Source organism: Salvia splendens, chromosome 3 (assembly GCF_004379255.2).
Source record: "Salvia splendens isolate huo1 chromosome 3, SspV2, whole genome shotgun sequence".
Classification (NCBI taxonomy): Eukaryota; Viridiplantae; Streptophyta; class Magnoliopsida; order Lamiales; family Lamiaceae; genus Salvia; species Salvia splendens.
The window spans coordinates 38,376,067-38,386,683 of NC_056034.1; the positions used below are offsets into that span (position 1 = coordinate 38,376,067).

General features: G+C 42.2%; 1 protein-coding gene across 1 annotated transcript; it reads left to right on the plus strand.

Moving 5' to 3' along the window:
- Nucleotides 1-8,922: 8,922 nt before the first annotated feature.
- On the plus strand, nucleotides 8,923-9,733 carry LOC121795939 (FCS-Like Zinc finger 15-like). Its single transcript, XM_042194620.1, has 2 exons — nucleotides 8,923-9,215; nucleotides 9,286-9,733. The coding sequence occupies exons 1-2, from the start codon at nucleotides 9,019-9,021 to the stop codon at nucleotides 9,482-9,484; spliced, it is 396 nt and encodes a 131-aa protein (XP_042050554.1). The 5' UTR covers nucleotides 8,923-9,018; the 3' UTR covers nucleotides 9,485-9,733.
- The last annotated feature ends 884 nt before the right edge of the window (nucleotides 9,734-10,617 follow it).

Sequence of the window (10,617 nt, forward strand, 5' to 3'; positions counted from 1 at the left end):
GAAGAAGGCAGAAGAAGGAAGCTCGGCTTTGAGCTGGAACTAGCCGAGAAGGGAGTTCGGTTGTGAGCCGAGAAGGGAGTTCGGTCTTGAGCCGAGAAGGGAGTTCGGGTTTGATCCGAGAAGGGAGTTCGGTCTTGAGCCGAGAAGGGAGTTCGGTCTTAAGCCGAGAAGGAAGAAGCAACCTAGCCGAACTAGCCGTTGGAGCAGCAGTTAGTTAGCTGAGATGTAGCGGTTATTCTTCTTGCTTTCTTGATTCTTGCTGTAGTTAGTTAGTAGCAGTTGCTACTTGATTGTAGAGCTTTAAATAGCTCAAAACCGTGTATGTAGTTTAGAGTTTTTTAATCAATAAAGAGTTTTCCAGTTTTTCTCTAAGATTATCATCTTCAATACTCAAAGTGTGAGTGTGTGTGTTTTCTGCATTGTGTGATCTCATACAACAGTGAGTGTGTGTGTGATCTTCTTGAGTGTGTGAAAGCCTTGTGTGTCTAAATCACAACAAGTGGCGCCGTCTGTGGGAAAGGGATATTGAAGCTGATTTGCAGAGGATCAAACGGTTTCAGAGATGGCAGCAAGGCTTGATGCAGAAAAGTTCACAGGCAAGAATGATTATAGCCTGTGGAAGATGAAGATGAAGGCGGTTTTGATTCAACAAGGCTTGGCCGCAGTTCTTGCAAAACCAGAGGAGAAAGGAAAGGCTCCAGTGCTTGATGATAAAGCTCAGGCAAAGATGGAGGAGATGCAGCTCAAGGCACATTCTGCAGTGATTCTGTGCCTTGGAGATAAGGTCTTGAGGGATGTTCAAGAAGCCAAGACTGCGGTGGAGATCTTGGACAAGTTGGATGAAGTTTACTTGGCCAAATCCTTGGCTAACCGGCTGTATCTCAAGAAGAGGCTGTATGCCTATAGTTTTTCTGGAGATAGGTCCATCATTGAGCAGCTAGAGGAGTTCAACAAGATCATTGATGACCTGGGATCTGTTGATGTCAAGATTTCAGATGAGGATAAGGCCATTCTCACATTGAATGCCTTGCCTAGCTCGTATGACCAGTTAAGTGATGCAATTATCTATGGAAGAGATAAACCTATCACCTATGCAGAAGTCTATTCAGCCTTGATGGCCAAAGAACTCCAGAAGACAGCCAACAGAGGCTCTGCAAGCTCCAATGTTCAAGCTGCAGAGGCCTTGAATGTGAAGAAGTTCAAGAAGCAGAACTTCAAGAAGAAGTTTGAGGGCCCTAAACCCTCAAGTTCTGATGTTCAGAAGGAAACCAGAGCTTGCTATTGGTGCAAGAAACCTGGACATTTGAAGAAAGATTGTCATGCATGGAAGAGAAAGATGGCCTCTGAGGGACACAACCAATCTGATTGTGTGGAGAGTGCTGATCCCCCGGCTCAACTTATGAATATTAGTGACAGTGGGGTCAGTCACAGGTGGATAATGGACTCGGGGTGCAGCTTCCATATGTGCCCCAATAGAAGCTGGTTTCATGATCTTCAAGAAGCATCGGGTACGGTTGTTCTTGGAAATAATCATACTTGTCAGATAAAAGGGATAGGGAAGGTGAAGCTAAGCCTACAAGATGGCTCTGTGAAGATCGTGACTGGGGTGAGGTATATTCCAGAAGTGAAGAGGAACCTCATCTCATTGGGAATGCTGGAGCAGAGGGGGTTCACTATATTAATGAGTCAAGGAAAATTGTTTGTGAAATCTGGAGATGCAGTGATGATGGAGGCTGACAGAGAGCATATTCTCTATTATTTGAAGGCTAAGGCTGTTGATGGAGAAAGCAATGCTGTGTCAGATGATTCCCTAATGCTATGGCACAAGAGGCTGGGCCATCCAGCAGAAGGAAGCTTGAAAGAACTCATCAAGAAGGGCCTGATCTCTGGAGATTTCAACAAGATGGACCCCTGTGAGCAGTGTATACTTGGAAAAGCAAAGAAGGCACCCTATCCTACAGGTATTCACTCTTCTACAGCCCCTTTAGACTACATACATAGTGATCTTTGGGGGCCTTCACCGGTGTGTTCAATTGGTGGAGGAAAGTATTATCTAGCTATCATTGATGACTATACAAGGAAGTTGTGGGTATATATTCTTAAGGAAAAATCTGAAACACTCACTAAGTTCAAGATATGGTGTAAGGAGGTGGAGCTAGAGAAAGGAAGGAGTGTTAAATGTTTAAGAACTGACAACGGCTTGGAATTCTTGTCTGCTGAATTTGATATATTTTGCAAAGAGAAGGGTATGAAGAGGCACCGTACTGTTCCTGGTAATCCCCAGCAAAATGGTGTTGTGGAGAGGATGAATAGAACTATCCTAGAGAGGGTGAGGTGCCTGCTTCTTGGTTCTGGTTTGAGCAGCAGGTTCTGGGGAGAGGCAGTGTATACAGCAGCCTATCTCATCAATAAATGCCCATCTACTGCCCTGAAATCTGAAACTCCTGATTACATGTGGTATGGAGCTCATAGTGACTACTCAAAATACAAGGTGTTTGGGTGTGCAGCCTATGCTCATGCTAGGCAAAGTAAGCTTGAAGCTAGGGCTCTGAAATGTATCTTGCTGGGATATCAGAGGGGTGTTAAGGGGTATAGGCTCTGGTGTATTGAGCCTGGTAGGCAGAAGGTGGTGGTGAGTAGGGATGTGGTGTTCTTGGAGGATCAGATGCCCTACTTGAAAGATAAGCTGGACTCCAGTGACTCCAGTGAAGTTGAGAGTGATTTCTTCAAGGTGGAGCCTATGGGAGTTGGCCTAGGAGCAGGTGGAGTCACTGACTCAGAAAATGAACCTGATCCAGAGGGTGATGGTGCTCCAGCTCAAGGTAGAAGAAATGATGAGCCTACAGCAGATCCTACCAGAGAGTACCAGATTGCAAGAGATAGGGGAAGGAGAAATGCAAAGCCTCCTGAGAAATTTGCAGATATGGTCTATTATGCACTGTGTGCTGCTGAGAGTATTGATATTGCTGATCCTCTCACCTATAAAGAGGCCATGAGAAGCAAAGACAGAAAGAGATGGATAGAGGCCATGAATGAAGAAATAGAGTCTTTACTCAAGAACAAAACCTGGATTTTGGTGGACAAATCCAAGCTGAATACAGATGGAAAGGAGAGGAAGCTGATCAGTTGCAAGTGGTTGTTTAAAAAGAAGGTAGAGACCACTGATAAAGACAGAATCTGGTTCAAAGCAAGGCTGGTGGCAAGGGGATTTACACAGCAAGAAGGAGTTGACTTCAATGAGGTGTTTGCTCCGGTGGTTAAGCACACTTCTATTAGGATTTTGTTGGCTGTGGTGAATCAGCTAGATTGGGAATTGCAGCAGCTTGATGTGAAGACTGCCTTCCTAAATGGAGACCTAGAGGAGACTATCTTCATGGATCAGCCAGAGGGCTATGTGAAGAGTGGTGAAGAAAGCAAGGTGTGCTTGCTACAAAAGAGTCTTTATGGTCTTAAGCAAAGTCCTAGATAGTGGAACAAGAAGTTTGATGCACAAATGAAGAAGATTGGCTTCATCAGATCAGAGTTTGATGATTGCATCTACATCAAGAGGAAGGGCAAAACACCTATTGCCTATCTATTGCTCTATGTGGATGATATGCTACTTGCAGGACCTTCTATGACAGAAATTCAGCAAGTCAAGGAGGATTTGAAGTCTAGTTTTGAAATGAAGGATCTAGGAGAGTCAAGGAAGATCCTAGGCATACACATTCAGAGAGACAGAGGCTGCAAGAAGCTGTGGATGTTTCAAACTGACTATATTGAGAAAGTTTTGCAGAGATTCAAAATGGAAAATGCAAAAGCTGCATCAACTCCTCTGTCCCAGAGTTTTAAACTTTCAAAGGAGCAGGCCCCTAAATCTAAGCAAGAGGCTGAGGAGATGGAGTCTATTCCTTATGCTAGTGTGGTTGGAAGTGTTATGTATACTATGATCTGTACCAGACCAGATCTGGCACATGCTATCTCAGTGACTAGCAGATACATGGCTGACCCGGGGAAGGAGCATTGGAATGCTCTTAAGTGGATATTGAGGTACATGAAGTCAACCAGTGGCTGGGGAATTGTCTTCAATGGCTGGGAAGGTGAATCTGAGGAGGTTGTGCAGGGCTATTGTGATGCAGACTATGCTGCAAACCTGGACAACAGAAAGTCCCAAACAGGTTACCTTTTCACCATGTTTGGAACTGTAATCAGCTGGAAATCAGGTTTGCAAAGTGTTGTTGCTCTCTCAACAACAGAATCAGAGTATATAGCTCCCACTGCAGCTGTACAGGAGAGTTTTTGGATTCAGGGAGTGATTTCTGACTTTGGTTTTGACCAAAAGACAATGGTGATTCATTGTGACAGCAGCTCAGCTATGTGCTTGGCTAAACATCCGGGTTTTCATGAAAGGAGCAAGCACATAGACATAAAGTTGCACTTTATTAGAGATGAGATTGAGAAAGGGAGAGTGAAGGTGATTAAGATTAACACCTTGCACAATCCGGCTGACATGCTAACAAAGTCTCTAGGTAGAGACAAGTTTGATCATTGCAAGAAGTTGATCAATGTTTGTGCAAGAACTGAGATGAGCCCTCAGGTGGAGAATTGTAATAATGGAGTGCTCATTTCAGTTGGAAGAAGAAGGCAGAGTTCGGTAAGCTCGGCTTTGAGCTGGAACTAGCCGAGAAGAAGAAGGCAGAAGAAGGAAGCTCGGCTTTGAGCTGGAACTAGCCGAGAAGGGAGTTCGGTTGTGAGCCGAGAAGGGAGTTCGGTCTTGAGCCGAGAAGGGAGTTCGGGTTTGATCCGAGAAGGGAGTTCGGTCTTGAGCCGAGAAGGGAGTTCGGTCTTAAGCCGAGAAGGAAGAAGCAACCTAGCCGAACTAGCCGTTGGAGCAGCAGTTAGTTAGCTGAGATGTAGCGGTTATTCTTCTTGCTTTCTTGATTCTTGCTGTAGTTAGTTAGTAGCAGTTGCTACTTGATTGTAGAGCTTTAAATAGCTCAAAACCGTGTATGTAGTTTAGAGTTTTTTAATCAATAAAGAGTTTTCCAGTTTCTCTCCAAGATTATCATCTTCAATACTCAAAGTGTGAGTGTGTGTGTTTTCTGCATTGTGTGATCTCATACAACAGTGAGTGTGTGTGTGATCTTCTTGAGTGTGTGAAAGCCTTGTGTGTCTAAATCACAATAGGCGAGCATCCACCATAGCGCCTAGCGCACCGCCTAGCCGAGCGGCGGCGCTAGGCGGTGCGCTAGGCGGTCTATTGCAACCGCCAGCCATTTCCGGATTTAAAAACCGCCTAGCGCTCGGCGGTTCCGTGGCGCTAGGCGGTGCGCTGGGCGATCCGCTCGGCGCTATTGCATCGTCCGGATAGCCTAGCGCACCGCCTAGCGCGATTTTTTATTTTTTTTGAAACACTATATATACGCGCTTTGCACGTCATTTTCATTCGCACCACTTGTTTTAACGAGTACTGTCTCTATCTTAATTTCTGTACAAGATCAACACCTAGAAATGAGTAACGCCGGTGGTAGTAGTGGTGGGGATGCTGAGGAGTACGAGCGTTTAATGAACGAAGCGCTAGAGGCCTATACGAACCGTGAGATTGATCAATGGTTGCAGAGGGCCTTGCCGCCGGCGGTACCTTGACCTCGCCCAGTGGTACACCGTCGAGCGGTGATTGATCGTGATCACGTAGCTGCACATCAGCGCCTATACGAAGACTACTTCCCACAGGAGCCACGGTTCAACGCCAACCTTTTCAGGCGCCGTTTTAGGATGAGCAGGTCCCTGTTTATGCGTATTGTTAACGATTTGGAGCAACGATATCTGTATTTCCGCTTCAGGCACGATGCGTCTGGCAGACCCGGTCACACACCTATTCAAAAGTGCACTGCGGCAATCCGGCAGTTGGCCTACGGAGGCGCGGCAGACATGTGGGACGAGTACCTCCACATCGGTGAGACGACTGCCCTGGAATGTATGAAGTTTTTCTGTCAGGGCGTGATTGAAGTATTCAGTGATCAGTACCTTCGAAGCCCTACCCCCGAAGACTGCCAGGATCTGATGCAGATGCACGGGGAGAAGCATGGGTTCCCGGGAATGTTAGGCAGCATAGATTGTATGCATTGGGAGTGGAAGAACTGTCCCGCTTCTTGGAAGGGGTTCTACACGACCGGCTACAAGGGAAAGAATCCCACGATGATCCTCGAAGCCATAGCTGATTACCGGCTGTGGATTTGGCATGCGTATTTTGGGATAGCCGGTTCGAACAACGACCTCAACGTCCACAACTCGTCGCCACTTTTCAACGAGCAGTGTCAGGGTGTCGGTCCGACCATCAGTTTTGTCACCAACGGCAACTGGCATGATATGGGCTACTACTTGGCGGATGGGATATACCCTAGGTGGCCCGTCTTTGTGAAGACGATCCAATGCGCATCAGATGAGAGGAAGGCCTACTTTGCGGCACGGCAGGAGTCGGCGCGCAAGGATGTGGAGCGCGCATTTGGTGTGCTCCAGTCTCGATGGGCGGCAGTTAAGGGGCCAACGCGTTTGTGGCATGTCGACTGCATTGCAGATATAATGTACGCCTGTATTATCATGCACAACATGATTGTCGAAGATGAAGGTGTACAACTGACTGATTGGGCCAACGATGATAATGAAGCCGGTCCAAGCCACGGCGTGGCCGCCCCAACGTACGGAGTGGGGTACCTCACGATGAAGACGGTCGTCTCCAAGCACATGCCGACATGCGCCAAACGGAGGCTCATATTCGACTATAAAAGGATTTAATTGAAGAGTTATGGGCGCGGAGGACTGCACGGCAGTAGTTTTTTTGTTAATTATGTAATTTTTTAATTAATGTACTTTTTAAATTTTAATAATATTATTGAATTTTCTCGTATATGTCTCGTAAATTAAATTGCGTATTTTGTGTGATTGTTAATTATTTGTTTTATATAATTTTGAGTGATGTGGCTATTGATGTGGCTGGGCTATTTATGATGTGGCTAGGCTATGGCTGGGCTATTTATGATGTGGCGGGAGGATTTTTAGTGTTGATGATGTGGCAGGAGGAGTTTGTGATTAGGCTGTGGCTGGGCTATTGCTGGGCTATTCCTATTGTGAATGCTTTATTGAGTTGCTTCTTTTGGCGCAAAGAATAAGGAAAAAAAATTTAGTAGTACTAGTATTCTTTTTTCCTAAAGTTAAAAATACTCAATTATTTTGAAATTTTTAAAAATAGAATAATGATTCAATTATTCAGAAATAAAGAAGTACTCCCTCCGTCCCAATTAAGATGACTCATTTCGTTTTTCACACGTGTTTTGGAAAAATTATAATAAATAGTTATAGTGGAGGGAAGGTAAAATAATAGAGAAAATAATGTAGAAAATAGTCTCTTCCATATTATTCTCTCTTTTACTTTACTTTTCCTCCACTTTAACTATTTATTATGATTTTTCCAAAATATAAGTAAAAAACGAAATGGGTCATCTTAAATGAGACATAGTATATTATTTAAACATTTACACAAAACATCAGTTTGTAACAACTTCGTAGTCATTCATAACGACATTCTTGAAGAAAATATAAACGTTTGAAAGTTTAGGTGGTAAACAACAAAATTTGTAAAGTTCGCCGAACGATATCTAAACTCTAAAAGAATATAAATTTAAGTTAATTACTAGTAGTACTAAAAATGTGGTACAAATTGAACAGAAAGACTGATATTTTTATTTTGGATGAGTTCAAAATTTTCGGATGCATAGTTTACTCTTCTTGCCAAAAAAGAGGAGTATCATGCTATGATTGAAATATTTCAAAAATTCATTTAAAAATTCTAAGAGCATCCCCATCCGTGCTATTGCTAAAGAGCATGAATGTGAGCTCGGACCCACTTTTATTACTTTTTTACTCTCTGCTCTTCCCCAAGAGCACAACAATCACATTCATGCTCTTCCACAAGGATATGCTCAAGGGTCCAACTATTCCATTATTTAATTTAAATACTTCAATTACTAAAAACATTTCCACAATATTAAAATGCATTAAAAATACCCGGAATATTATTACAAATTACAAAAAAATTAAAAATTACATAATTAAAATCCTAAAAATTTAAAATTACATAATAAAATCCATAAAATAAAAAAAACCCACTACTTGTGGCCGAATTTCGCCCAAACGGATGATGAATGTGTGTATTTATAAATGATTTTGGGATTAAATTTTTTTTTGTAAATTTTCAAAAAAAAATTCAAAAAATGGTAATAAAACGGCTATATTTTTGTGAATCCGAAAATATATATTTTTTTATTTTTGATATTATTTAGAAAATGTCAATAGCCAATAGAAACGCGCCACGTCGCCATGCTCAGCGACACGGACGTGCTCGATGTATCGAGCAGAGTCGTGCCGTTGGCAAGAGCACAGCGGCGGACATGGGTGTGCCGTGCCAGCGGCACGGACGCCGTCCTTGCAGTAGAGCACCGCTGCGCGGATGCTCTAATATTAGTCTAATTTAATTTTATTTATTTAAGAGAAGTTTACTTTAAAAAACACCATATATACATATACGTACACCTTATTCTGTCGCAACGCAAACGACAGTGAAAAAACACAAAACGACAAACACCAAAATTCACAAAATCAGAGATAAAATAAATGAAAATGAAAACTGGAAATGTGGAAACAGATTGATAGCTATAAGGGGTGGGATCCTCTACTGTGCATTTCAGCACAGCAGCCCCTGCTGCTCCATACAAACAATTAAAATAATATATATTTATTTATTTTAATTTATTTAATTTCTTTAATTATTTTTTTCTTTGTGTGGAGCAGCAGGGGCTGCTGTGCTGAAATGCACAGCAGAGGATCCCCACCCTAGCTATAAGAAGGGTACGTGGCAGTTATCAAGCACAACAAGTTACTGCCCTCTCTCTCTCTCTCCCCTAAAAACCCCATCTCCTATTTATTCCCACCATCTTTCCACCACTCCTCCGCAGCCCTCCGCCGCAGCAACGGGAGCATGAGATGGTAGGCCTTAGCGTAATCCTCGAAAGCTGCAGAGATCTCTCCGAGAAAAGAAGCCCTCAAATTCTCAGCAAAGGCGCCATGATCATCAAACCCTCCTCTCCTCTCTCTAATTTCTCTCCCCCTTTTGGATTTCTCGAGAATTGTTTCCTCTGCCGGCACAAATTGTTGCCAGGGAAAGACATCTTCATGTACAAGTAAGTTTCTCCTTCTTCGATTTTGCTCGTATTATTGTAATCGATGCTAAACTACTCAATTTTTTTGTAGAGGAGATACGGCATTTTGCAGTGTGGAGTGCAGGTACAGGCAGATGTTCATGGATGAAGAGGAGAGCTGCGAAAAGAGTGGTTGTACGTTGGAGTACACCTGTTCAGCGGCTGCCACGTCATCTCCGTCTCCAACTTCTTCGTCTTCCCGCTCCGGTAAGGGGGCGAGAGCTCGGCCAACAAACGCGTTTGCGTGTTGAAAAGTGATTTTCCGTTTCTGCCCTCGGTCGATACGTTTTGTGCCTTCCTTTTTGAGCTCGGTGCCAGGGGCTGGTTTGTCATCTTAAGTTAGCTCATGGCTTTTTGGTTTTCCACTGGTTTTTTCCTTGGGGAGGAATTAGTAATTTTCTCAAGTTGAAGGGTGTTTTCGGATGTTGTTTTTAATCTTTTAGAGCTAATTAATCCTTAATTTTTTTTCACTTGATTGATATGGATGGTCATTTGATTTCTCCACTTTCTTTATTTGGTTTAGTTATTATTACTCGAACACACCTAAATAAAATTAGAAATATTAGTTGATTAATTGGGATTTTCAAGACAAGAAATTAATTACAATGCGAAAGGGTGAAACTGCAGTTTTTGATGAGCGAGTTTTTTTTAACAATTTCTTCACATACTCCAGTAGCTAGAATTTAATGCTACTAGTATATGGATATGTAATTATGTATACAGTCGAATGTAAATATTTATAGAAGATTAAAAGCATATGGAGTTTGCGACATGTGTGTACAATTATACGTTCGTCGTCATCGTAAAATGGGCAGCCTTCCTATTTTTGGTTATGTTGTCATCGGTTATATTTATTTCAATTTATGGTTTGGCTGCCAGGTTATACTTTACGTATGGACTAATTTATTATCAGATTTAATAACGGGTCGACTATATTTTCCCCATAATAAATTGCTTCAATACTATGTTTGTGTTTCTGAATTAAGTCGTCTGTACTTTATATCTTTATATTTCATTGAATAGGATCACTAACGAAACCAGAAAATCAAACAAGCGAAACCAGAAAATCAAACAAGCCGGGGCTGAAATTTTAAAAAACAATTACTCCGTACTATTATTAATATTAAAATATTTAATTTTAAATGTAATGTCTGTACAACTTTTACGACACACAAGATGATAACTGTTTTCGTTGAACTGATCACTATTTATGTTTTTATTATTAGATTCGACACTTGCAACATTAATTATTTCTTGGTTCACAATTGAATTCGGATTTGAAATAATACTATTAGTTGGAGCACTTGCAACTAAATATAATCAATAACAATAAAATTTTTAGATAATACTCCATTTGTCCTATTAAATTGAAACATTTGGTTTT